The 26,177-nt window shown below is 42.9% G+C and overlaps 2 protein-coding genes across 7 annotated transcripts in view; one reads left to right on the forward strand and one right to left on the reverse strand.

Annotated features, from left to right (window-relative positions):
• SH3BP5 (SH3 domain binding protein 5) overlaps positions 1 to 15,701 on the forward strand; it is a 42,142-nt gene extending 26,441 nt beyond the window's left edge. For all 4 annotated transcript variants that reach the window (XM_084509551.1, XM_084509549.1, XM_084509550.1 and 1 more), the window contains 6 exons: positions 1,065 to 1,229; positions 7,927 to 8,057; positions 10,629 to 10,671; positions 11,175 to 11,394; positions 13,357 to 13,617; positions 14,288 to 15,701. In XM_084509551.1, the coding sequence (XP_084365677.1) occupies positions 1,065 to 1,229; positions 7,927 to 8,057; positions 10,629 to 10,671; positions 11,175 to 11,394; positions 13,357 to 13,617; positions 14,288 to 14,469 (1,002 nt within the window). In that variant the 3' untranslated portion in view covers positions 14,470 to 15,701. The remainder of the gene's footprint in view (positions 1 to 1,064; positions 1,230 to 7,926; positions 8,058 to 10,628; positions 10,672 to 11,174; positions 11,395 to 13,356; positions 13,618 to 14,287) is intronic.
• Positions 15,328 to 26,177, reverse strand: part of CAPN7 (calpain 7) — a 32,382-nt gene continuing 21,532 nt past the window's right edge. For all 3 annotated transcript variants that reach the window (XM_084509546.1, XM_084509547.1, XM_084509548.1), the window contains 5 exons: positions 25,443 to 25,588; positions 24,888 to 24,950; positions 22,200 to 22,330; positions 20,558 to 20,650; positions 15,328 to 20,478 (listed from right to left, as the gene is read on the reverse strand). In XM_084509546.1, coding sequence (XP_084365672.1) covers positions 20,334 to 20,478; positions 20,558 to 20,650; positions 22,200 to 22,330; positions 24,888 to 24,950; positions 25,443 to 25,588 — 578 coding nt within the window. In that variant the 3' untranslated portion in view covers positions 15,328 to 20,333. The remainder of the gene's footprint in view (positions 20,479 to 20,557; positions 20,651 to 22,199; positions 22,331 to 24,887; positions 24,951 to 25,442; positions 25,589 to 26,177) is intronic.

Raw genomic sequence — 26,177 nt, forward strand, 5'->3', positions numbered from 1 at the left:
AAAAAACAACAAAACCAGCAAGCACTCAACGCTGGCCATTTGTTCGTGGAGATTCTTTGTCTGTTCATCACAAAATCACCGATTTTGGACATCTAGGACATGTTGCTGGTGCTCGAGTGCAACACTGCAGGCTGCTGAGCTTTGTAGACTCCGTTACAACTCTTCTCACCGTGATGCTATTGAAGCCTGTGGCGTGTCTGGCGTTATTGCTGCTTTCTTGGCTCCTCTCCCTTTTCGGGTTGAATGGGCGAGGGCTTAGTGCTGTGTTACTGACCCTGGGGGGCTGGCACTTGGCTGTGGGAAGCGGAGGTGGCTCCAGCCTGGGAGAGATGGGGTGTGAGCATCCTGAGGGCTGCTTGGAGCGGGGCTCAGAGACTGCCAGAGCTCCTCTAAAGCTTGCAGGAGAGATGCTGGTGGTCTGTAAATGCAATCTCTGGTGGATGTTGTTTTATTTTACGTTTTGGTTCAGAATAAGAGAGATCCCAGCTCATCGATGGGATGGCTGCTAAGCTGTGCTTGCTTTGTTGGGTGCGTTGTATGTTGTTGTGGAGCACTGTTTGCTCTCACAGCAACTCTTCCTCACCAGAAGAGTCTGTTCTCCCCTACTTTTATGATCAAAAGCACTTCCTTCAAGCTCAAACTCGCTGCTGTTTTGCTGAAATAACAGCAGTTTCCAAAGGGCACCGCAGGGCCTTTATCAGTGCTTTACGTGCGTTACAAATTCCCTTGGTTACCATGGTGTCTGGGTCCTGGGGGCTTGCTGTACCACTTGTGTCCCAGTGACAGCAAAGAACATCCAAAGAACTAACTGCTACCTTCTTGGAAAAGCTGTTTACGCTTTATAGCAGTGTAATACTTGCAAAACATTTCCTCAGCATGATTAATGGTCCGCCAGATAAAAATCTCCCCTGACCAAACTGAGGGAGTGCCTTTCTCAGTGTGTTCTTGACATGCTCCCAGTTTGCTATTGCATTTTTTTTCTTTCATTTCTCAGTGATTACCGTGGTAGATCTTTAAACATGACCGACTTTCTTTGTCTCTAATCCCGATTTCTCCTTCCCTAGGCACAGCTGGAAGCTCAGAGGGCGACTCAGGATTTTCAGAGGGCTACTGAAGTGCTGCGTGCTGCAAAGGAGACCATTTCGCTGGCTGAGCAGAGGCTACTGGAGGATGACAAGCGTCAGTTTGACTCTGCCTGGCAAGAGATGCTCAACCATGCTACTCAGAGGGTAATACAAATGCAAAGTTGCTTGCCACAGCGTCTTTCTTTTCCACTTTTTTTTTTCTCCTTTGGGACACGGTGCTTGTTTGTGAAAGACCAAATTTTTCTGTTGGTCCAGGTGTGTGACATATAGGAAATGAAGCCTGAGAGCTTTGGGCTGCTACTGGGACAAACTGTAGTTCTCTGTTGTTCTCTCTCTGACTTTACTGGTAGCTAGAGGAGTAGCTCTCAAAATTAAAAAAAATCCTATCTATATAATAGCAATAAACAAAGTCTTCAGGCATATCTGTGTTTGGAGCTATGCCAAACTAATTGCATAGGGTTGGATATTCCTGAACGCATTTGTCACGGAAACCCTGACCGTGGAGTACCAGGGCTATGTTCCAATTTTAGTATAACCTGTTCTCAGCGTGGAATAAATTTCAACAAGACGCTGTTCCTTTGGAGTGTGTGTCTGCATGTGGAATCACTCAAGAATGTGTGTTGCATTTTAAGCTTGCACACTGTTCTATCACGAATTAGCTTTTACATTTAGACAAGACCTTACCTTCTTTGTATGGTCTTTTTGAATCTACAGAAAATATGCATTAACAATGAAAGGCAGTATTCATTTCAGCAGTTGTCAAGATGATCTTTCCTGTCATTTACCTTGCCTCCTTTTTGCTTGTCTGTTTAAAAAAAAATGCAGAAAGGTTTTTTTAACATGAAAGAAACAAAAATCTAAGTTAAAAACCTTTGTTCTGTCAGAGTTTCCCTGATATGGCAGCGAAGCTGAGCTTGCTATTCCAAATGTAGTGAGCGTGCCATACAATGCTCACATTGTCTTGCAGTCCTCAATGTGTTAGCTCTGTTCTGTTGCAGAAGCTTCTCAGCTATAAAAAAGCCTCTATTTCAGAGTGAATTGTAAAAACCAGCTGCCAGAAGACGAAACAGGGAACAAAAAGGATGTTGGCTGTGTAGGGGAGAGATGGAAAAACCTGGCGTATAAGTAAATAAATAAATAAAACACACAGAAATCATCCAGGGTATTGTTTGTGTAACTGTCCCTGTTGTCACGAAGTATTTGCAGATCTGGTACCTGTGTGCATTTTTGAAGTGAGACCCAACTTCGTGCTCTGTGTGCGCGTGCCAAGATGCCAGCAGCTGTCATTTTTCCCTAGTTGTTATCCATGTTTGATACAAGTCCAGTTGTTCTGGACTTGTTTAAAAGTCCAGAAATGCATACACAATTTTTGATTCACAAGGGAAGAAGCGCTGGGCATCTCAAGAGTGCAAATGGATTCTTCTTTTCCTTGGATATTTCTAGGGGATCCCAGTCTCCTTCTACGACCCTTAGTGCTTCCCTGACAGCCTGCAGCCAAGAGGACTACACCTGAGTTTTGCAGACACAGTGACTTAGAGCAGAAGGTGATTTCTCAGTGTTATGTGGAGCTGGTGGTCACATTTATCAGCACCAAGTGCAGAACATTGACTTGTTAGAGGGCAGATTCAAACCGTGATGTCTCTGATGGCTGCAGCTGAACAGTAAATAGGAACCCTATGTTTATTCACGGCAGATGTACAATCTCCTAGGCACGGGCTGGATTGTATAGAGCAGTTGAGTGCTCCTCGGATGGAAACTGTGTTATCCTATTCTTTCTGGTGCTTAAAATAGCCTGGGTAACCTCAGTTCCCAGAACGTTGTATCTGTGCCTTTCCAGGATACAGCAGGTTTCAAGAGAATTACGTGGAAGTTTGTCTCCTGATTTTCATTAGCCACGCTGGGGATCTCAAGGCTAGGGGCAGAGCCAACAAGGGGAAAAAAAATAATAAATACTGTTGGAAGTGTTGACTGAGCAGATCTGGCATCGTTTTTTTGGAGCGCTGGCTGAGTTTTGTATCTCCTTTTAGGAGCAGAGCGAATGCTTTCTTGGTTTCAGCGCGTGCAATTAGCGGAGTGCTTAGGGTTCAGCGAGGTAAACAAAATAGCTGGGGGCTGAAGGAGCAGAAAACATCAGCAGTCCCTACCAAGCCATGAATGAAAACAAGTTGGCAGATGAGATCTCGTAGAACAAAGGTGCTTGGCTGTTGGTGTTCTTGTATACTCGGATCATTAGCTGTTAATTACATTTAGAAATTACTAATGCTGAGTAATGTTACTAAGGGTGAAGGCTGGGCTTTAAAAAAGAATTCCTCCGCTTCCACATAGAAGAATCGCTCTTGGAGAAAGTTCTTGAACTCTAGTTGCACTAAGCTTTTTTTTTTTGGATTTGCTAGGTTTTCTGCCTGTACTTGTAGGTGACAGATATATTGGACAGAAAAATCCTGTGCTGTGCTTTGTACCGCAATGAATCAAGCGCAGAAAAGCGTCTCTGGGCCAAATGTCAGAAGAGGGTTAGTAATTCACTTGTTTTTATATTGGTAGGGATGTCAGGCAAGAGTAAAGTGTTTTTATTTGCTATTTTAAGGCAGAGGTAGCGGGCCCTATTGAATTAATCCCAAAGTTGGAACAAATCCGAGCCCTACAACAGCTTGGTAGCTGACAAACGGTGCAAGAACATAAGGGAAAAGGGTAAGCAAGAGAACAAATGAGACTCTTTTCTTTTCTTTTTTTTTTAAATATAAATGTTTATGGAAATACTGCCAGGTTGCTTTTGCACTTGACCTAATGGATGTGGACAAAGACTTGTATTCCAGGGCACTGAGCAGGAAATGCTATTTGCAGACCCTTGCTGGAAGGAAGCGGAGCTGAGGGCCGCACGGTGTAACTGCTTTTTGATTTCTTCATGGATCGAGAAGCTGCAAATGCTGCTATTTTTAATTCAGCAGTCTAACGGGATTCGGTAAACAAGCCTTTTGTATCCACTGAAATAGAAAAGTCATCTGTGTAAACTGATTAGAAATGGAAGTGTGGCAGAGACGTTGCCTCTCCTGCATGGGTTGGAAGCAGGAAGTGTGGAAGACGCTTTTATTTGCAGAGCAGACATCCAGCATGAATAGGTACAGGGAGTCAGTAATTTTTTTTACCTTGCATTTTGAGCTGGGTTTCCAAAAAAGCAAAGGAAGCTGTGTTTCAATAGATGCCAGCCTGCCTGCGAAGATGCAGCTGATCCCTGCAAGTGTCTGTGCTTGAGCTATGTGCTGACCACAGAGACGTGCAGGGCTGTGAAGTGATCCTGTGAGTCAGGCAGCTTCTTTTCCCACCTTGGCTCTCAACTGAGTGTATGTTTTTGGATAAATTCCTGTGTTGTTTTGTTTTTTTTTTTTCTAAAAGTCCATTTCTCAACAGATCTGAGGTGGCTGTAATGACACATAGACTGGGATTTAGCTCATCAGTTTTAGGTGTCCAGAACATTACTTTGTACTTCTGATATGGCTATTTTTAGGCATATTTAAGATCCCCCTGTAATCAGAGGGGGGCTACTCATCAAGCTGATGGTGTCTGGAGAACAATCTGCGTGACCAGAAGATTAACAGAGTGTCACCTGAAGTTTGAGACAAGTTGGAGCAGAAAGGAGGATCCTGCATGAATTTCAAGAGGAACTGCTAATTCCTGATTGCTGATGCAACCTGCAAAATGCTCTGCTTTTACAGTCTTTCCTGGGATATGTTCACTTCAGAAATTCTGGCAGGGAGAAGAAATGTTTTGGCTCTGGATCATGAAACGTTTTTAAAAGGAAGGGGTGAGGGGAGAGCGAAGAGGGAGGAGGCATGCTCCCTCTTGGTTTAACTTGGCTTGTGAAGCTCCCTTTGATATTACACCGTGCAGTACCATCTGTCAGTGTAAAATGCGTGGGTACGTCGTGATGTGGAGAGAAGAGAGAGAACTACTTGGGGAAAAAAGGCGATGAAAGAAACAACAAAAATACCCACAGCCTTCCCTGCCCTAATCTCTCCATCCCTTCGTGCTGGAAGTCAAATGCAGTTTGGTTTCTGTTCTTCCCTCTAATATCTTTATCCCTTGTATCGTCGATTCTGTCCTTCTGGTTTACTGATCCTGCATTGGCTTACATCTGATATTTCTAGTTCTTCTAGAAAAGTCATCAATTTAAATTTTGGAGGAAGAACCAGATGTCCAGAATAATTCTCTGGCTCAGATGGTCAGCTTTGCTCAATTTCCCTGATAAATGTTGCTTTTGCAGCTGTTGTTGTTACTGCAGTTTTCCTGGAGTCCATCTTTGACTTCAGCTCATGCATATTTCTTGGCTGGGAGCAACAAAGCTGCTTGTGCAGACCTATTCACTAATAACATACATTCTGTGCTGACCTTCCTTTCCTAGAAGTCTGGGTTGGAAATAGAGGGCAGAGGAGGGAAGAGGAATCGATTGATACATTTTTGAAGTGACGTTATTGCATCTGTGATGGCTTCAGCAAGGTTTGTTGGTGGAACATGGTAACATTTACTAAACAAAGCAGCTTATTCAGAAAACGTGACCAAAACCTTGTTTAGGAATCCATATAAGAACATGTTTTGCCCCCAGCAGTACTGGGTGTCATAAAAAGTGCTGCTTTCCTACACAAGCCTTGCTGGTCTTCTATTAAGACCCTCTTAAAAGGTAAAGCTTTTCCCTAGCTCCCTAGCTTGTCTTCCAGTGAACCTCCTGGATGCAGAGCTGGCTGCATGGTTCGCAAGTCTCTTCCTATCCACGTGCCCTGACAGTTTCTGTATTTAGAGGCTGCTTGGCTTTGGTGGAGGAGTGGATCATCTCGTGGCTTCTCCTTGTCTCAATGAAACGCTTAAAAAGCCTCTTGGCAGCAGAGGGATCTCCATGGAGATACCTCTGTGGGACAGCCTTCAAGTATTGCAGAACTGCGTCTCTGCCCTCACCCTGGCACCTTGAGCAGCTCTCCCTTGGGCAGGGCACGCGCTGCCCATAGGAAAACCAGGGAGCAGGGAGGGGATGGCGTTCCTCACATCCCCGATTTCTTCAAAAGGATGAGGTATGCAACCTGTTTTCCTTTCCCAAAAGGGTAATGAGCGTGGGTGTGTGTGGCTGGCAGCGAGCGCCGTGTTTTGTCAGCGAGTTTGAGGTGTTTACAGTCTGTCATCCGCAAATCCCAGTTCTGTGTTTCTGGGATGTTTGAGATGAAAGATGTGCAAAGTCAAACACGGTGCTCGGCGCCTCACCTGTTCTACGTCCCTGGTGCTGGTGGTACTTAGGTGGTTGATCCCAGGTATCAAAGTCAGTGCTCATTTTGCCCCAAGAATGGATGGCAGGGATCGACATCTAATTAAAAATGGGCCAATTTCAGCCTCTCCATTATTTTGTAGCTTCCAGCGCTTTTAAATTGCGCTTTCTTTACCACACTACAAAGGAGGCAAACCAGCTTCTGTGCAGCCTTTGGAGACAGTGTTTTCATTTCAGACACTTAGATGCTAAAACCAGCCTCGTCTGACACATTTCACCAGGGAAAGTCTTCACATCAGCCCAGCTTTCTAACGTTTCGAGATGAGGCTGCAGCTTGTTTTCAGGATGCAGGCGAGCACGCTAGGAGTCTGGATTATTTTTTTTTGACCTTTCTTTCAAAGTGTTTGCCTTATTTATATGTAAGGCAGGGTGTTGAAGGGTGTTATAGTTGAGTAGGTTACTTTAAGTAATCAGAAGAGCATCTGGAAACCTTTCTTCCTTCTAGTTCTGCAGCAACTTTTGTTTAATGGTAAGTGGTGTGTGCAGGTGAGCATCTGTAGCCTCCAGTCGTGGCAGCAGGAGCTTCCAGCTGATGCTGATGCAGCCCAGCTTTGCCCTGTGGCAGTTTCACACTTCCATTTAGATATCAGAAGGGACAAAACACCATATCTCTGAGCAGGCTGGCACACCAGGCAGGTGAAAGTTGACTGTGCTCTTTTTCCCTACTTAGTTTACCCTGAGGGCTGACACTTTCAAGAACGTAGAGCGGTGAGTGAGGTTTTTCAAGATGTAGATACTTTGATTTTTTTTTTCCTCTCTCTGTGCATCTAGGAGCATAGATGACATGTTCTGGCGGTGGAAGCCAGCTGGAACAAATGTGCTTCAAGCAGTTAGTCTTACGGCTGAAATATTTGAAAACTTAATGCTGGAGAAAATAGGTCCTGTCTTTCTGTTCTGTACAAATGCCTTCAGAGTTGAAGGAGGGGGAGTGTGAAAATCGCCTGCTTCCTCCTTACTGCCAGACCCGTGGAGAGGTGTCACCAGTTTAATATAAACAGATCAGTTCTGGATCCTGTCCGCTAGTGCATGTAAGGAAAACGCATTTTCTGACTTGCAGCTCAAATTTGCAAACTGAAAGTACCCTGGAGAGAGAAGGCATGGCTCTGAGAGGCCAGCAGAGCAGCGAGTGGAAGGACATTTCCCGTTGCTCACCACGGAAAGTGGCTGACACTCTGGGCCTGATGTGTGTCACAGGGCTGGTCATCAGCATAGCATCACCCCCCTGCGTTTTAGGGGGTCAGCTCATGGCCCAAACATCTTTGTGTTTGCGGTGTTGAGAGCATGATTTGAGGCTGGCCAACTCTTTAAGGAGAAAAGTCAGCTTTCTAGCCTCCTGCAAGCAGGCTGTCTCGTTGGGCATGCTGTCTTCTGGTGGTTATGGTGAGGGGACGGCCTGAATTGCATTTCAATTCTCTCACCCCTGTGGTTGGGGTTCAGCCCTCTCCTGGTTGGAGGTATTACGAAGATAGTGTTAATCAAAATGGTCAGTGGGTCTTGCTACTCAACCTCTTGAACCTTGTCTTTTCCCCCTTGAAGGTCATGGAGGCGGAACAAACCAAAACGAGAAGCGAACTGGTTCACAAGGAGACTGCAGCCAAGTACAACGCCGCCATGGGAAGGATGAAACAGCTGGAGAAGAAGCTGAAAAGAGCCATCAATAAATCCAAGTAGGTTTCACATTTGGAGATGAGTTTAATGATCAAGTCTGCTTGTAGGAGATGCTGATTCTGTGGGGTTTTTGAAACTCGAAAAAGTTTTGCCCTTTGTAAGACAATTGGTAGGAGAATATTTGTCCAACATTTGTTGTCATCCTCAGTGTCATTTTGAAGCGCCTGACTTGATAGATTGGTGAACTAAGTGGGGTAAGAAAAGTTTCCTGGGCATGTCCTTAGTTGTGTTCTTGTGCATTGAACCCTTTCGTGGCGCGTGACTAGAGAAACAGGCATATGGGATTTCACGTAGATGCTGCCTACGGAGCCGCAGAGCTCTGTGCGTGGATGTTTTGCAGTTTAGGATTTTTATTTTTTTTTCAGTTTAGTTCTTATTTTTAGTTAGGAAGGCAACCAGGCAAGTGACAGAAACCTGAAAGGTGTGAGACTGCATCAGAGTAGCATGCTGTACATCAGACTTGTTTACTTCCTAACGCTGCCGTAGCAAAGCTGTGTGAGAATTGTTCCTGGAGAAAGAAACAGACTTCAGAGAGCATAGCTAAACAGTGAATGTCACGAATAAATGTGTGTGCGTTTGATGAGCAGTTTTGCTCTGTTGCAGAGAAATAAAACAGCTTTTTGCTCAGAATCCATTTAAAATTTTGGCCCTGTTTACAACCAAATCTTAATCCTCTTTGTATTTCGCAGTCTTTCTTTATAGTTCCAGACTGTAGCTTGTCTAAACAATCTGCTTGCTGTGTTTAGCTTTTAATCCCTCTATCTAAAAATGATTTTTTCATGAAATTGGTCAACCAAAAGTCTATTTTGATTGGTGTTTGCTCAATTCAAGACAGGGTTAGCACTTCTGAAAGAAGATCCAGGCATGTTTGCTAAAACAGTATAGCAGTGTGCCTTCCTCGAATGAGTTGCATGCTGTTTGTCTGGCACTGCACAGGGACTGTGCAAAAATATCACCAGATCACGAAATGACAGATTCCTGTAGATAAGAGCAATATCTGAGAAGTGGTTTGGCTACCAGGAGTTTCTTTCTTACAGTAAGATTTAAAATAAAGACCCTGGTGAGTTGTCAGTGGGCTCTTATATACCTTTTTATAAAGGTTGTGGTGCTGAGCTTGATGCACCAGTTGCCTCTTGTGTGATTTGTCTTCTAAGTCTTCATTTCCTTGCTGAAACTACCCTTGTAGGGATGCTGTTGTGTTGTTTTCCTCAGAATAAGGAGATTTTCATTTATGTGTGGAGGGATCCCAGTGTGTTCTCCCTTTGGTTTCACAGCAGGGCTGACAGCATGAGCCACCTAAGTAGGATGTTTTGTTGGAGTTTCTCTCCAAAAAGGAGAAATGCCAGTTATTGTAACCTCGCATTAAAGTGTTGAATGGTGTGAGCAGGTGTGTTATCATGGGTGTACTGAAGTCATGCTACCTAGGGATGCTGGAAGGGTGACCTGGCTCACAGCATTGCAATTTTCACACAAAGGAAAGCTGAAACTGAGCAGAAAACATCAGTGCTGTCGAGTGGCTACATAAACTGGGACTTGAGGCTGTTGAATTTGGAGCTGCTTGTCTTGCGGGACATTTTGGGATCACGTTGTCCAGCCTCTCTCTCCCTAAACCCCCGGGCAGACCTGGTGAAAGAATTGCTGCTTCCCCTGCAAGAAGTGATTTGCGTTTGTTCCACGCTTCGGTTTGAATTAAGATGCTTAAAGCATTACTGTTCTAAAGTAGGACCAGGACAGCCTGGAGGAAAGTCATTTAGGTGATTTGCCCTGTCAAATCGATGTGTGGATGATTACTGGATTGCTTTGGTTTGGTTTTGCTTTTAATTTTGTTTCTGGGTCCTTGCTTGCGAGCTCTGAATGTGCACACAGCTGCATATTAACATCCACCAGATCTATGGCTCAGCACCACTGAGCTGTAGGATGATGAAGTCTGTGTTAGCCAGTTTTTGGAAGTCCCTTTCTGCTCCGGTGACTTGGGCAAAGTGCCTTTCACTATTCTTGTGCTTTAAAAAATAGGAGCTATGAAATAACCTAACCACAGAGGAATGAGAACAGGTTATTTCATGTATGACCGTGTATTGAATTCAACCCAAAAAAGCGTTTATGGATTGGAAAGCCAGAGTTTCACGTTCTTGAGCCATGGTGCACAATCCATGATGCAGCTGCAGTAGGATTTAGAGCCGAGGCAAGTGCTGTTTGCTCAGGGAAGTGCTATTTGCTCAGAAGAGGTTGCTGTTGGTTACAGACAGGATGTCTGTGCCTGAAGCTGGACGTTGTGTTTAAACATTGCAGAATCTAGGCCTGAGGGAATTACGTTGTCAGCTCCAAAAATTGGAATTTTGCTCTTTGGCTTTAGGTTAAAGACCCACAAGAAGTAGATGTGTTAGGGGAGGAAAAAAAAAAAGCTGAGAGCACCTGTAGATGTTTTATCACCTACATAGGATAGGAATCCTCTCAGGATTACACTGAAACACAGCATAGCTCTGTTAGTGCTGTGAGGAGAGGAACTCCCACTCTAGTACTCTGCCTTTTGTCCCAGTGGTTGTAAACAAATGCTCTTTGTCTTTCCACAGACCTTATTTTGAACTCAAGGCGAAGTACTACGTCCAGCTAGAGGTACGTGCGTCGTTCAGATCCACCTGAGCCTATTTACTGCCTGTGGTAAATATTGAAAGTGCATACCAAGTGCTACAGGAATAACTGTGTTGCATGTCTGTACACGACCAATTCCATTCCAAACCTCTTATCTTCAACAATTTGCTATGCACATTTTAAAGATAAAAGACATTTTGTTTCCTTGTGTGCAGTAAAAGTGCTCCAACTCTGTTTGAGCCCTGCTGCTCATCTTCAGAGCTGAACAAAAACACTGTTTGACTGTCTTTGCTTCTCCTCCCTGGATTCCCCCTGTCCCGTGTTTCATGCACTGGGCTGCTCATAGTACTCAGACGTTACTCAGGGGTGAATTTCAGGTTCTGGAAGAAGTGGGATGTCAAGTCCATGGCCTGAGACATGGAGCTGGATGGGCTCCAGGGGGTGCCAGGCCTGTGAGGTGGAGCTGCATGCTGTGTGTCCACGTTGATCATGGCAAAAGCACGTCTAATACCTGTCTCCCTTGTTAGCAACTGAAGAAAACAGTGGATGACCTGCAGGCAAAACTCTCCCTGGCGAAGGGGGAGTATAAGACTGCCTTGAAAAACCTGGAGATGATCTCAGATGAGATCCATGAGAGGAGACGGTCCACTGCCATGGGGCCCCGAGGATGTGGTGTGGGTGCTGAAGGAAGCAATACCTCTGTGGAAGACCTGTCAGCAAGTAAACTGGAGTCAGACAGCGTCTCGAGTGAGTACAGAGTGCTCCTGTGCCTGGGAATATCCCGTGGGCATTGTAAGAAATGTCGAAATTAGTTGGCTGTTGTGGGACTGGTGAACTTACAGTACCAGTTACTGCAGGAGTTTGTATTCTTCAACAGCCAGTTATCAAGGGGAAGGTGTATGAGCTGAACGTGTTTGGTTTGCTTTTGTCCTGGCTCTGGGTGGAAGTGGATAGATTGATATTCCACGTAGCCCCATTTTTTCTTCCCCCCTGGACGCTTCCTCCCCTTCTTGGTGCAGAAAGTCTTTTTTTGCTACCCTGTCCCACCAATCCCAGTTTGTTCTGCGTTTCAGAAGTCAGGACTGCAGGAGTTCAAAATTTCACGACCCCAGAGCCCCCCCACCATGTACTTTGGAGCTGGGACCTTCCTGGCACAGCAAACAACTTTGGTGTCTGGGCCAGCTGGAACGATGTGGTTTCAGCACAGCTTCTGAATTCCCTCAAGTCCCTAGGTTGTGTCCCCATGAGTGAGATGGGGATTGGCTCTTGGGATGCCCACGGGCGTGCCTTCAGCATGCAGAAGGCCTCCCCGGAGACGTAGGTGTAACAGAGTCAAGGGTTTCCTTTCAGGGGCAGCGTGGTACAGGTGGAAGGACTCCAGGTTGTGTCCAGTGCCAGCATAAAACCGGGGTATGGCAGGGCAGGGCTAGCAGCCTGCCAGGCACAATAACCAAAATAGCCACGAAAGGTTAAGCTCTCACATTGCAACGTGGCAAGTTTCCACCAAGGCCCTTTTGTATGTTTTATATATGGTTTCTGTCTGCTGGAGTTAAATAAAGCAGCATCAGCAAGGGTTTTCTGCCCTAGCAGATGCTCCTGTGGGGCACGGTAAGCTCGGATGGTAATAAATAAGCTATAGGTACACTTTTGGTTGCTGTAGACTAGCTGGTGTCAGTGCTCCTGGCCAAGCAGAGGACTCCTGTAATGGGAAACATCTCTTTTACCCTACCTTCTTTGCCTTCACCCCCCTGCAGTTACCTGTATTGCTTCCTACGTGTCAATAAAACACAGCAAGTGACAAGAGAGGCCACGTTGTGGTCTTGGATTTGACATCTAAAAGCAAAACAATAAAATCCAAACCACAACAAACCATCTCTGAGAACGAAATGCCACGGAAGCGGGCTCAGGAAGGTGGAGAACGTTGGTCATTAGCTTTGTGCTTTTGAAGCCTTGTCGGTCTGTTCTGCAATGTGTAAATGCAGTCCTGCAATCTGAACGTGCAGTGGAGAGAGGCTGCACATCTCCGAAGTAACCCCGGTGGCAGCTGCCTCCATCTGCACCCTTTGTGTCCGAGGGGTGTGCCGGGATAACGGGGGGACTGCTTGGGAAGATTTCCTTTGCTCCTGCCCTTCTCTTGAGTTGGGTCTGAGCCTCTCTGACAGCAGGAGTGGTGAGGAGATGTAACTGAAAATAACCTCAGGACATCGTAAATGTCTTGCTATTTCTGGGACTTCTTCAGGCTGGTGTGATTCCAGCACAAGTTTTGAGGCTGATGCACGTAAGAAACCTTCTGACCCCAGTGAGACTCCTGGGGTGCAGAAAGCCTTTGGTTCACAGGTCCCCATCCTGCAGTGAGCCGAGACTGAAAAACGTTGGTTTTTAGCAAAATCTGCACCCTGTATCTAGTACAAAACAGAAGTTTCATTAGTCAATTCCTCCTCCTGTTGCGAGCAGCTTAATCTAGTCGGTTTGGGGTTGCTTTGCTTTAGGTAGAGTCCAGGTAGGAGCAAACATGATCAGGGAGAATGATGCAGGCGAGGTTTGTTGTTGTTGTTTTAACTTGTTGTTGTGTAGTGCTCCATGCAAAAAGAAATATTAAGAGCTTATGTTGGATTTTTAACCGCAAAAGCAGGAAGATAAGGTGGAGGCAGTCTGCCTTCTAATTAGGGAACAGGTTTGCTAATGGGAATGTTTCCTTCACCGTTGCAGTGGCTTCCGAAGTGTTTGAGGATGACAACGGCAGCAGCTTTGTATCCGAAGAAGACTCAGAAACTCAGTCGGTGTCCAGCTTCAGCTCCGGCCCCACGAGCCCCTGTGAGGTGCCCACTCAGTTTCCTCCCGCCACGCGACCTGGGAGCCTGGATCTGCCCAGCCCCGTCTCCCTCTCCGAGTTCGGGATGATCTTCCCCGTCCTCGGCCCCCGAAGCGAGTGCAGCGGCGCATCGTCCCCCGAATGCGAAGCCGAAAGAGGTACGCACAGCTGGATACGGCCTGGGCCCATGCTTTTCAGCTTTATAAAGGGAGCAGGAAAACCCTCTCAGCTCCCCTAGGCATGTCGCAAGCTCGCTGAGCTCTGACCCTCTGGCTGCTTCCTTGGGGAAGGCAGTTCCTGAAGGCCCTGCATCCCTGTTAAGTGACACCTAAATACTCTCACTGTTCTCCTGCTGGCTGCGCAGCTTCCCCAGGTTTGCCTCAGTGCAGCAGAGGGGCTCGAGGTTCCTCAGAGAATCAGTGAGCAGTGGGATTCCGATGGTACACTTATTTTAAGGAAAATTCGAGTTTAATTTTTAATTCCTTTTCCTGCTTGCTGAAATTCCTGCTTTTCAGAGGGGGGGAAAAATATCAAATAAGGTGCCAAAAGGAACCACTTGCAGGCTTTGCAAGCCCTTGCTGACGTATTCAGACTAGAGGATTACGGCTGCTCTTGTGTACTCCAACCTAAACCTGTTCATGCTGTAACTGATGCAGTGCACAAGATGAGTACGGCTTGGAAGGCCAACTCCAGTTTTAAGGCATCTTGCTCCTGCTCCTATATTTTTGCGTGCTTTGGCAAAGGAAGCTGTGGAGGGACCCGCTTGAGCCTTTAAGTTGCTCAGAATGAAATCGGGATTTAACATCGAGTTTAATCCTTTCTTTGCAGGGGATAGGGCAGAAGGGGCTGAGAACAAGACAAGCGACAGAGTGAACAAGAATAGGAGCAGCAACAGGAGCAGCTCCGCTGAGGGGCTGGCTTTGGATAACCGAATGAAGCAGCTCTCCCTTCAGTGCATGAAAATCAAAGAGGGAATATGCGCGGGCAGAAAAGCTGCCCAGATTGGCTGAGTCCTCCTTGTGCCCTGTCCTGGTTTAATGGGAGTATAAATATTTATACATGAACTTCTAAGTGTTTGAAGAACATTGTGCCAATAATATATGCCAAATCTTAAGCGTTTACTCTGAGAATTTGAAACTGCACTAAGAAGTCTAATGGATGTGGAGGGCTGAAGTTTTTATTCAGTAAATCCTTTGTAGGCCAGACAAGTTATCAAATGGTAAGCTGCGCCCCTATTTCACTGACTTTGTAAAATTGTTTTGTAGCAGCCTGGCTGAAGCAATAACTAGCAATGTTCCCGTGTAAATTCATGCCAGTAGGGGGTCTGAAATTCAAGCCAGACGTTTGCAGAGAGCAGTTTGGCTTCAGTTTTGTAGAATGAAATGCTCTTTAGATACAGCGGATCTCTTGAGTATCAGTGGCATATTCTTTAAACATCTGTATTTATCTGTATTACGCTGAAGCTGTAGAGATATTTTGTGTACAGGAAAGCTGCATGTGTGGGTCTAAAAGCCTTCACTCTTCCTTTGGTGCTCACAGAAAGGATAAAGATCGGTCGTGCCCTATAAAAACCGGCGTAAGAGCAGCGATGGGCCCTTTCTAGCCACCTTCCTGAGTCTGGTGGGGACTCTGAGGGTGATCCAGTGACCAAAAGAGTTGATTGGCCCCTCGCCCTCCCCCTCCCCTGCGAAGTGAAGTATTATTTTTCAGCACTTTAAGTGTTATTGCTCGGAAATGGGAGTGATGGATGTTTTCGGGACAGTTCCGACAAGGGGTTCATCCTTCAAATATGCATGAAGAAAAAAAAGAGTTGCCAGTGTAGATTGACGATGTGTTCTTAAATTGCTCCGTAGGTTGTACTGTGTGGGGTTTTATAACTGTTAAAAGGACTTGAGGTTTTAGTATGCCCTAGAGAAAGTGTTCAATAAAACTAGAAAGGGCACGGGCATGTTTTGCCAGCAGCTGTTAGGCAGTAGTAGTGTCTGGTAATTATGCTAATAAGTGGTAGTAAAAAATCCTAGGACTCTTCAGTTTTGGTGGCTAAGCATTTCTGAAAGCACCATTTTATCTAAAATGTCCGTTTCTATTGTTAATTTGATGGGAATTTTAGTATTGCCCAAAGTATTTTCTATTCTATGTTTTTGCAGTCCTGTTGTATTTTGTCCTTGCCACAGCTTGTGTATCTATTCTCCAAGTTAATGTAAAATTATTCACACTACAGTAAACATTTTTGTTTTCCACATTTCATTTCGAGTTTGTGCAAGCTAAGTGTATCTCAACCGAATCTTTTCCCACAGCAAGCTTAGTCTTTAAAGGATGTGCAGAACCACAGGTAAAGAACGCCGTTTCCATAAAAATTCAATTCTACACATTGTAGCTGTTAAACTCACAGTGGCAGTGAATATGAGCATTTACGTGGTCCAAAGACCATTGGCAGCATTTCCCAGCCCAATACGTGTTTAGGAAAAAGAAGACTGGTTCCAGCTTCTGCTGTGAGCATTGCTTGGGGAAAAGCTGGGACTGCCAGCGTTAAATGTGAGATGAAAAGCAGTAGCACAGTGTCACACTATTAAATGTCTCACTTAAAATTTCATAACTAAGCTACTGTCTGCATTGAATACAGACAGAGAAACCAATGGAGGAACTTGAGGCTGAATATCTATTTTTGTACACCTGCCAGTCAACCTCTAATACACTCGAGGTTTTTTTCTAAGCCTCTTGCTATCAGATTTCCTCCTAGTGCCAGTTCTGACTGGAAACCCAAAGACCCTGCGCTTGTGTAATGAATAACCTTATGTTCAGCAGGATATGAGAATGTTGCATGTGCTGCCTTGTGTATGTCATGGTGGGGTTCAGTTCCCAGCAGATGAAAGCCACTGATCAGAAACGTGGCAGGGTGTGGGACCCAACAAACCCTTCCTGTTACACTGTGTTTCTCCAGTATTTGTTCAAAGATCTTGCTCCAGCCGCCTTCTTCAGCAACCCCAGTGCTCAGCAGGTAAATTACACTCGAATTGTGCAAGCAAGCAGGCACGACAGCGTGTCTAATAAATTAATGGAAAACTCATTTTATTTTAAACTCCATAAAAGGCATAATTATAAATATGACAAACTTAAATGAACATACATCACTGTGGAGTACAGGCAAACGAACAAGCTTTCTCTGGTTACTGTTTGCAGGAATTCTTGATGTATTCTGAAGTGTAATATGATGGTAGCCACCTTTATGGGTATAAAAATAAGCCTCTGGTGTATCAAAGTATACGTGATCAGTGAGAATGTATAAAGCAAAATTTAATCTAGGCCTTTTACTACTCTTTGGTATTATCACACAACTTCAATGTCATTTTTTTCACTAAGTGATAAAAACCCCTGTTGTATGTACACAAACTTAATTCTAAGCAGCTGCTTGTTCAAACACCTTATGGTTCACATGGTCAAGTGCATAAAAATTACTGTACAAATAGTTTCATGAAACTTGCATCAGGAAACTAGGACTGAACCTCAGACTTGGGACAGATGACATAGTACATGGATGAATGATATCAAGTTTCTAACTCTTGGTAAGTCTTTGAAAATTGATGGATTAGATTAATGAAGGACTAACCCCATTCCTTCCTAACAAAACAAACAGATGTGGGGGGGCATCTCACCCTGAGCTATAAACAGCAGCATATGGTGTTGTGTACGGAGCTCTAAGGTAGGATTTAAAAAAACAAAACAAAAAAAACTCAGAAAAGATGTTTCAGCACATACGCAAGGAGAACATCCAAACTTCTTAAAAGAGTATGTCCAGTTATCCCTCAGCACCAATGATATTATGATATTATATATTAATTAAAAAATAATTTCTTTATAGTAGCCTAAGTAAATCAAAGAAACGATAAATCCTCTTAAAGCCCCTTACAACAACTGGCTTTCGTTGTCATTTAGCTGCAGCTTAGACAGTTTACAACTGTACAGTATGTGACAACTTAGCAATACAGTCTGCTTGTTGGTCAATCAACTTTCTAAGGCTTTGTAGTTTAATTTTTAAAGGCTTTAAATGAATGTTTACAGGCAGAGAACACTTAACGGTCAAGAGTTGCATAAGTGGGAGTAAAGTAACATGACCAATGTACCCTCGTTACAATCTAAGCTGTTGTGCAGCTATTTCAATTTTTCCCCATGCAGGCCTTGCTCTTTTCTAGAAGTATTTTCTGTGCAGCATTTCCCAACTTGACTCAATCTAGTATTGTCATTACAGATCAAAAATGACAACTGATGTAGGGGAAAGAAGAGCTTAATTTACATCTTGAGCTGAGGCTGCACTAAAACTTAAGGAGCAGTTTAATCTCTGATTATTTTTCTAGATTTGCAGAAAAAAGTGATAAAGTATGCATTTGACAGAAAATATCAGAAGTAATCGTGACTAATTTCCTAATAAAAAATGGCAAAAAATAATATTGTAGAAGTGATTTGCCACAACCAGAACTGGCAGAGACCAAACTTTACAAAAATAGCTTGTGTATTTCTTTTGAGATGCTCCACATGAATGTTTTGTCCTACCTGTGAAAGGAAATATACGGTGATGGGATTCTACCAACTCTGCAGGTACAGTATTCGAACAGGACTTGTCTTAAAAAGGACAGTGATACTGAACTTAAATCCTGTGGATTTATGGGCCTAAACCCAATCCACTGACTGTACTGTGTATGTACAAACTGTTACTGTGTCTGGATAGAGACAGCTTTGTCTAGTATTCCTTGCTTTTGCTTCAGTACAATATGGAAGCTGAGCCTTGCATGTGTATTTCATCCAACATAAGCTTTGGCACTAGCTTGTGCTTGGAGAGAGAAACAAAAAAGGGGAGGGGACAACTTCCTACAGAGCAGAAACGGACTACAAAAGAAAATCAGGTTTTACTGCAGACAAGATATGAGCTTGATCTCAAACAGCAGAGGACATGCAAAAACTTAGTTCTGGCATCTGCCTTTTATACAGTCAAGAATATATTATTTAGACTTCGTAACTACCTCTAACTTCATAGGTGTTAAAAATAGATACAATATATTCTGGTTTAGCCTGTGCTAAGATTTATATTTTCCTCTATAAATCTGTGTTAAGTGAAATTTTAATTTTGTAGAGAGGAAGCAGTCCTTGGCACAACTGCCTGCTCCCAAAAGCCAAGGATAACCATAAAGGACTTGCTTTTTGCTGATCTTGTGCCCATACAATTCCCTATGTTGATTCATTGCAATAATCATCAGAATCTTCCCTGCAAAAGAAGGTAAGTCACACTGTGACAAACTTGTCACAAAGCCCAGACAGTCTTTGAGAAAAGTGCAGTCTAAAGACATGTTTTCAGTGTCCTTTGAAAGCTAGGCAGTTGTTAAAAAGCTGTCCAATGAAGGAGATGAAACAAAAAGGGACTTACTTTATGGAGAAGGTAAATAGCAGACTCCCAGGAAAGTGACTTGAGGCCACAGATATTTCTTGTTCTCCTGTACTACGTGCTTGCTTTCCTAATGAACAAATCTTATTTTTTAGAGCACAGGTACTATTTAAGTAACATCTTTTTGGTCAAAAAATTGCCAGGTAAACCTGAATGGCAAAGAACTTCCTATGGCTGTTTTAAAAGTACCCTCTCCTCCTGTCACATAGAGTTTTTCCTGTCATTTGTTTAAAAAAAAGTTAACCTTTAAATCCTTTTCAGATATTTATATTTTTATATATATCTTACAGGCTAGAGATAGTAAAGTCTACTATATCTGCTCTTTTTTTTTCCTCCCCTGGAATAATTCCACTTCCACTATTTTCTTAGGAACTTGAACCTTATTTCTATTGATGGCATGGGTTAAGTCCTACCTTTTATTCATCAGTTTCAATTTAAAAATGACCCTTCCTATGCAGGCCAAGTACTTGGAAAGAAGTGCTTTATCCTTGTTATTTTTGTTAGGATGCTGATGGGAGGGAGTGAACTACCCCCTAGCACCAGTGAGACTACTTCAGTAGATACAGAGAATCTTACAGTGCACCTTCAGCTGAAAACATTTCATGTCTAATAAGTGAATGACATGCTCTACTCTCTGTACATGACTGTTGGTTAACTTTGATTTTAGTGCTGATTTTGATCAGGCTAGGTTTTGCAGCTAGTAGGAAGAAAACCATACAGTACCTTGTGTTAGGATATGTATTAAAGTAATACTAATACAAAATAACAGCTCTTAAAGCACATGTCATATGGGTGAATCCATTGCTCCTCTTCTAGAAATAGCTGAAGCTGGACTCTTCCTTATCTTTTACTTCTATGTACACACTCTAGATAAGCTGAACATGTTAGAGGCAGCCTAGGCAACATACTCAGCAGTAGTAAGTTCACATTTAAATGTGAGAGCTACTTCAGTGCTGAAAACATTCAAGACATTCAGTACAAATAGCAATCAATACATATTTGGTCCTGAGGCTGAATAAGCAGAATGCACAATAACATTTTCCTAGATGTTTAGTTTTAAGAATGAAATCCTAAACCCATAGGCCCTATATTTCAGGAGAAGTGAATTTCAGTGTTAATTTTTCTCTTACATAAACCCACTATGTTTTGATTTGAAATGTAGAAAAATTCCAGTAAATCACATCCTGCCAGTTCATTTGAACGTAAGCATTTTAGCCTGCTCACAGGCCTATTGAACAGTGCTCACTCTCATACCATAGCAGCAAAAACCACAGCTGTCTACCACAATTAATCAGCAAATGGGTGACTCCATGCTTTTGGCTATGACTTATGCATAAAATAAAATTGCGTTCTTTGTGTAGTAAGAGTTATTCACCTCTTCTCAGGCTGTAGGACAGGACAAAATGACTTCTTGAAAGAGTAGTGCACAAGCCTGTCTCCTTACTGAAGCTGTGATACTTTAAGAGGAGTAGTACTGTTGAAATCTAAGAAAAAAGGACCCTCTTGTTGAGGCAAGAATGTGGTGGGGATAATGTTGTAAACTCCAGCAAGTATGTTTTCCACTTCCAAGTAGCAAAATCCACACCTATGATAAAAGAAGTGACCCGTTATAAGATCTGAAATGTTTCAGACTGCTAAGACTTCACTGAATGAACTATTATTACCTGTAGTCACCGCTGCTCTTCTTCTGAAAGCCATAGGAACCAGGATCTCCTACTGTTGAGACTGTGACAAGTTCAAAGCCAACGCTGTATTGCCTGCAAGTAAAGTGACATTTTAGTCATTTGGGTCACCAGGACTACCATAAGGAGAGCAATTTTTGTTAAAAACAACTCTACAGTACAGCTGGAACACATCTAAAAGTTTTGTAACATTTGTGACAGAAATGCTAATGAAAATTACCACAACATGACTGCACAGATTGGAGGAAGACACGCACATCCATTTCAGAGCTGTACTCCATGGAGAATTACTGCTAGTTTTGTCTCTGCACCAAAACAGCCTTCAAGTGGTTAAGCTTGTGGTGACATATTTCTGTGCTGAGTGGCACAGATCCTGGGCTGTGATCTGATCACTGTCAGAGGAATGGGAATGTTGGTCATCTCAGCAGAACTTCTCATGTTGCGTTACAACTTGGGACAATTTGTCTACTACATCTTAATACATGCAACAGGCACAGCTGGCCCTGTCATTCAAAGTGCCCAAGAACAAGCTAAAAATGCAGAAAACGCATACAGAAAAAGAAATGCTTCATTAGTGGAGCAGGAGAGCCACACCTTCATAGAAACACATCTGTACTCATCTTCATTTCACAAGAGGAGTTTCCTCAAAAGGGGAGGAAAAAGATGTGCTGCTATTTCATAGTGTACAGCTTTGCAAAAAAAAAAAAAAAAAAGACGAAAGAACCATCACAACACTTGACTGCACGTTAAGAGATACATTGCTAGTTAGAAGCTCCGTATGCTGGCATTTTGAGGTAGAGAATGAATTTTGCTGTAGGAATTTGACCTGCATAACCTCAGCAGTCAGAATACCAGTTGTGAGAAAACATTATTTAAAAAAAATAAAACATACACTACTTTGTGTGCAAATGGGGCTGTGAGGGTCAAAAGCTTTGAGCTACGTTTATAAGTTAAGCCTATTTTATGTTCTGCTTTCTCAAATCTCCCCTCCAACTCTCAGTCCTCTTAAGCCCTTCCAGGAACAGGATGCAGTAGTTGATACAGGTATATTCTACCAGAGCAACAGCTGAGTGCCCATAAACTTATAAATATCACTTGCAACACCAGGGAGAAGCTTTTAATGTGAAAGATACTCCACAGGGCACTGACATCCATTTTTTCCTCCTGATCTGCAGGTCGCAGAGTTAATGCACTTTCAGAGCTCAAGCTACTGCCCAGGCCATTATTTAAGAACCCCTTAAGTTAGTGTTTAGTATCCTGCATATTAGCTCTGCTATAAAAGAAAAGGAAGTATGATCATAACATAATTATATGAGGAAACAAGTCCTTTGTACCCTCTTCCCTACTCTGCAAGACCTAGCTCTGCTCAGACCCCAGAACTAAAACGAAAGAAGACTCCTGCTTTCCCTGTACATCAAGGATTTCCTTCGTAGCAAAAAATGGAAGTTTAAATTGCTACTGCTGGCGAAGCTAGAAACAAATAGTATTATTTATCTGAGCTGCCTCCTGGATCTCATCTTCTGGGTTTTCAGGGCACTTCCCACCCTCTCCTTGGAAAATACTGACCACACTTGTCCACAGCACATAATACTCCCACTGTTTGGTACATGCTTATTCTACAAACCTTGGTCCACGTAGTTCAATTAGTAATGGCCCACTCTTGTCCATCTGGAACTGATAAATGGGGTTATTTTTGTAGCTGTCTCTGAAGTTTCCACATCCACCAGCACTGTGACCTTTCCATTGTCCATTAACCTAAAAAATGAGAAATACAGAAATGTTTATATCCTGAGGGTTTGTGTGTATAGAAAAACAATATAAGACTAGAAAATCCTCTCAGTTCAGATGTCACTGATTGAAGGACTCTGAATTTTTTTAAGTGTAAGTGAAATGCAGAATGTGTTAGCATTCAGAAAGTTTCACTGCAGTCCTCCACCTACCTCACTCAAAGCCTTCAATCCCTTGTAAAGGTAGGCTATTTCAGCTTATATTTAGTAACAGGACCCAGTGAATGTTTCTGACTATGAGAAATTGTATCTAAGGAAGAATCTGTATTCTCCATCTATCCTGTGTCTGCTTCAAGGTTTTTTGTTGTGTTTGGTTTGTCATGTTTTTGTTGTTGTTGTTTCCCTCCTCTCCCAAAATCTCCTCTGTTGTACCAAATGAGAAGCGCAAACAGCACAAGAGTTACAACACTGCCCGTGTTATAGCCTTGGCTTTTGAAATCACTCCTCCCACCACTGGTCCATTCACATCTATGCACTCTGAGAAACAGCACTGCAGGGACAAGAAAGGTATCCGTGAGGACAGATTCCAAAGGGACAAAGAAATACAAGAAAAAGCATGCTGCTCAGACGTGGAGAAACAGGCCATCTGTTTGCGAGTTCCCCCTGCTAGTCATTAAAGTGAAAGCTTAGACTTGCAAGACATGCCAGGCATTCGCACAAATTTATGGCTGAGATACATTCCTTGGATGTTACTTCCCTCCCCTTTCCGTCAAACCAGCAGGGAACAAGATTTTTTTCTTGTGATTTAGTTTCTCTGCTCGGTGTCCAAAAACCAGCTCAGCTGGACTTTGCTCCAGGAGCCCCACTACAGCTAGGCTAGTGCCAGAGGTTGACCTCTCAATTTTAGTATGAGATATCTAACAGAGCTTTCTTTTGCTGGCAAACTGTGAATTAGTTATCTGCTTGTTTTTAACTGCGGTAACTACTAAACAAATACCAAATAAGCATTAAAGAAAGGCAACTTGCTTTTTGTATGTAATCCTACAGAAAGAACATGCTTTTTGGTTGAAGGCTAGACACAGCTTCAAATAATTAACAGGTTTCCACATACTTAATTCTCTGTTTAAACATGTTACAACATCAAACAGATGACCTGCCTCAAACAGCTGTGTCACCTTCAGTGTGTTTTTGCCTTCTTAAACCATTCTCCCAGCTCAGTTTTTAAGAGCTAGAAGTGACAATTTTCTGCACTGAGTGTTCACATTGTTCCCAGGAATCTCTCGAGCCACCCACTATTCTCCCAAACAAGCTAGATTCAAGGGGCTGTTACAAAACACTGTCCAAACTTAAGAGCCTAGCTGCAAGATGGTATGGTGCCTTGGCTACATGAAGCAACATAATCCTCAGCTTCAGGCACAAGCATCCTAGAAAATGGACCGTTCCACTGTGGCTCAGCATAGCCCCGTTTCTCTTTTCCTGAAGACATTGCTTCTTTGGACAGAAAACTTCTGTCTATATTAGGATTTCCCAGGGTATGTACACATCAAGTAGAGAGATGAAAGTTAACAGCTGGTAATTTATTCTTTCTTGAGGATGAAATTGCTAATACCAGGTATAGCTCTGAAAATAATCATCATCCTGTGATCTCCTGTCTATATTTATACCTCAGCTGAACGCATAACTGCAGCTCATGTTAACATCTGAAATACTACCAGCAGCCGGCCCCCAAACCGCCTGGGCTTCTTGCTAGTTTTAGTCAAGTTTTTTGCTCTTGCCCCCGCTGCTCTAATCTTAGGGACCATTTCTATATGAAACATACCATCCATATATCACCTTATTCCTATTTTGCAGTGCAAGTGCTTATCCCAGTGATTACAGACTTTCGAGATGCCTTAGCAAAATTGAAGACCAGTAAAGTATCATGATATTGCCATGCTAAGTCCATTTGTCACAGTCTTGGCATTGGTGCTTTTACTTTGCCATTGCTGATTTTGCCCCGTCATGCCAAGAATTTTTCAAGAAAACCATGCACTTCTAACAAAGGAAAACGAGTGACATTCTTGGCTGAGTTTTTACTCTACAGTACCACTGGCACAATCTGATCTCCGCACAATAATTGCATATTAGGGTACAGGCTGTTACTCCAAAGGTCTGTCTATTCTACAAAGGTTTTGTAGTACTATCTGCACTGGTACAGCTGTAACACTACTACAAAGATGGAGTTTACGTACCAAATAGGATTTTTTATGCCAATAAAAGTTAAGCAACTATTCTCACAGAGTGGTGTGAACAGAGCGAGTCAACCACCCAAGGCTTTTATGTTGGTACGAACAATACCTAAAGAGCAGCTTTGGCATGTTATATATAACAAAAGTACAGGATTGGTGTTACGCTAGGTATGCTCAGATTACTTAGATTAAGCTTCAGTTGACCTCGCTAAGAAGTTTTGTTTGTGAGACAATAGCCTAAGCTGGCATTTCTGGGCATTAGTGTAAAAATGTATTTAGAAACCTTACATATCTCACATATGGAAAAACCAAAACAGAATTACATACAGTGACCCATAAAAGAAAATATTTCTTTACCCGTTTGGAAATGGTGTAAGGTGTAGGAATCTTGGAAAAGGTAAACTTGCACAAGGAATACACCTGTGTTGTAAAAGCAGAAGTTGGTTATGCACTCATCTGGCACTTTTCACATGAAATCATAACATATTAGAAAAGAAAAAAAAAAAAAAAGGAAAATTGCCTACACACACAGTTTTTAGATAGTTGTTCACTTTACGTGCTTTGAAAAATCACCACAAAAGGAAATGCAGCTTTAATACTTGGGTAAGAAGGATGGAGGTCATTGGAGCCCATCTCTACTCAGAAAAGATCTCAAGTAGTGGCTGACTGCCAAAGCAGGTGAGTCCTGTCCCTATCCCCCCAACTATATTGTACAGACACAATATATTGTCTTAACTCCAGGGGAGAACATTATTGAGCACATTATTCAGTGGTTCTGCTCCATCATTCATAGCCTCCCTCAAAGTAACAATATCAACCCGAAAGCATTCTTGTTCATCAAATTAACAAATAAAGTACATTTTATGCTATAACTGCTTACATTACATTACATTTGAAGCCAACAGTACGTACCCTGATGGTGTAATGGATAGTGTTTTGTTTCTCGTACTGGGACACCACTAAGGTAAACGTATGGGTCCCCGGAGAGGTCAACTTTATCTTGGTCAGATAATGGGGGCTGTTGATCCGAATACCATCAATATATGGAGGAGGATCAGCTGAAAAGGAAAAGGACTTCTTGTATATCAAAAAAATCCTCCAGCTTGGTAAACTTCTTAGCCACTTTATAATCAGCAAATTTTACCCAGAAAGTCAGATTGTTGGTACTAAGGTCAGGCTATAAGCAGACTTCAGTGCTCTCAAAAGAAAGCCTCAAGATTTGCTCATAAAAAAGGACAAATAATATTAAGAGCAACTGTCATTTTCAGGAGAGGTACATCACATGTCAGGACAAATTCTGCACTTAAAAGTTGAGCTTAGATCCCATGACTTACAAGAAATGCTTGCCCATCTCCTACCAATGTCTCTATCCAGAGGAGACCTACTGGGATTATGTTGAAGTTTAAAGAAAAGAATGAAGAACGTTTGAGTATTTTATACAAATAAATCTATGAAGCATCTTCTAGAGATGCTCCCTTCTCTATTGATAGGACAGTTCCAGTTGGTAAATGAGATTCTGCAACAATCTTAATGTCTTCAGGAGACAACTAAAAAGCAACAAAAAACCCACTATCTCCATCTTTTTCCCTCCCCCTTGGTATCATTGCACACGTACATGTAGTTGCATCCCAGTAGCAATGCAAATGC

This window comes from Aythya ferina, assembly GCF_964211825.1.
Source record: "Aythya ferina genome assembly, chromosome: 2".
In the NCBI taxonomy this organism is placed as follows: domain Eukaryota; kingdom Metazoa; phylum Chordata; class Aves; order Anseriformes; family Anatidae; genus Aythya; species Aythya ferina.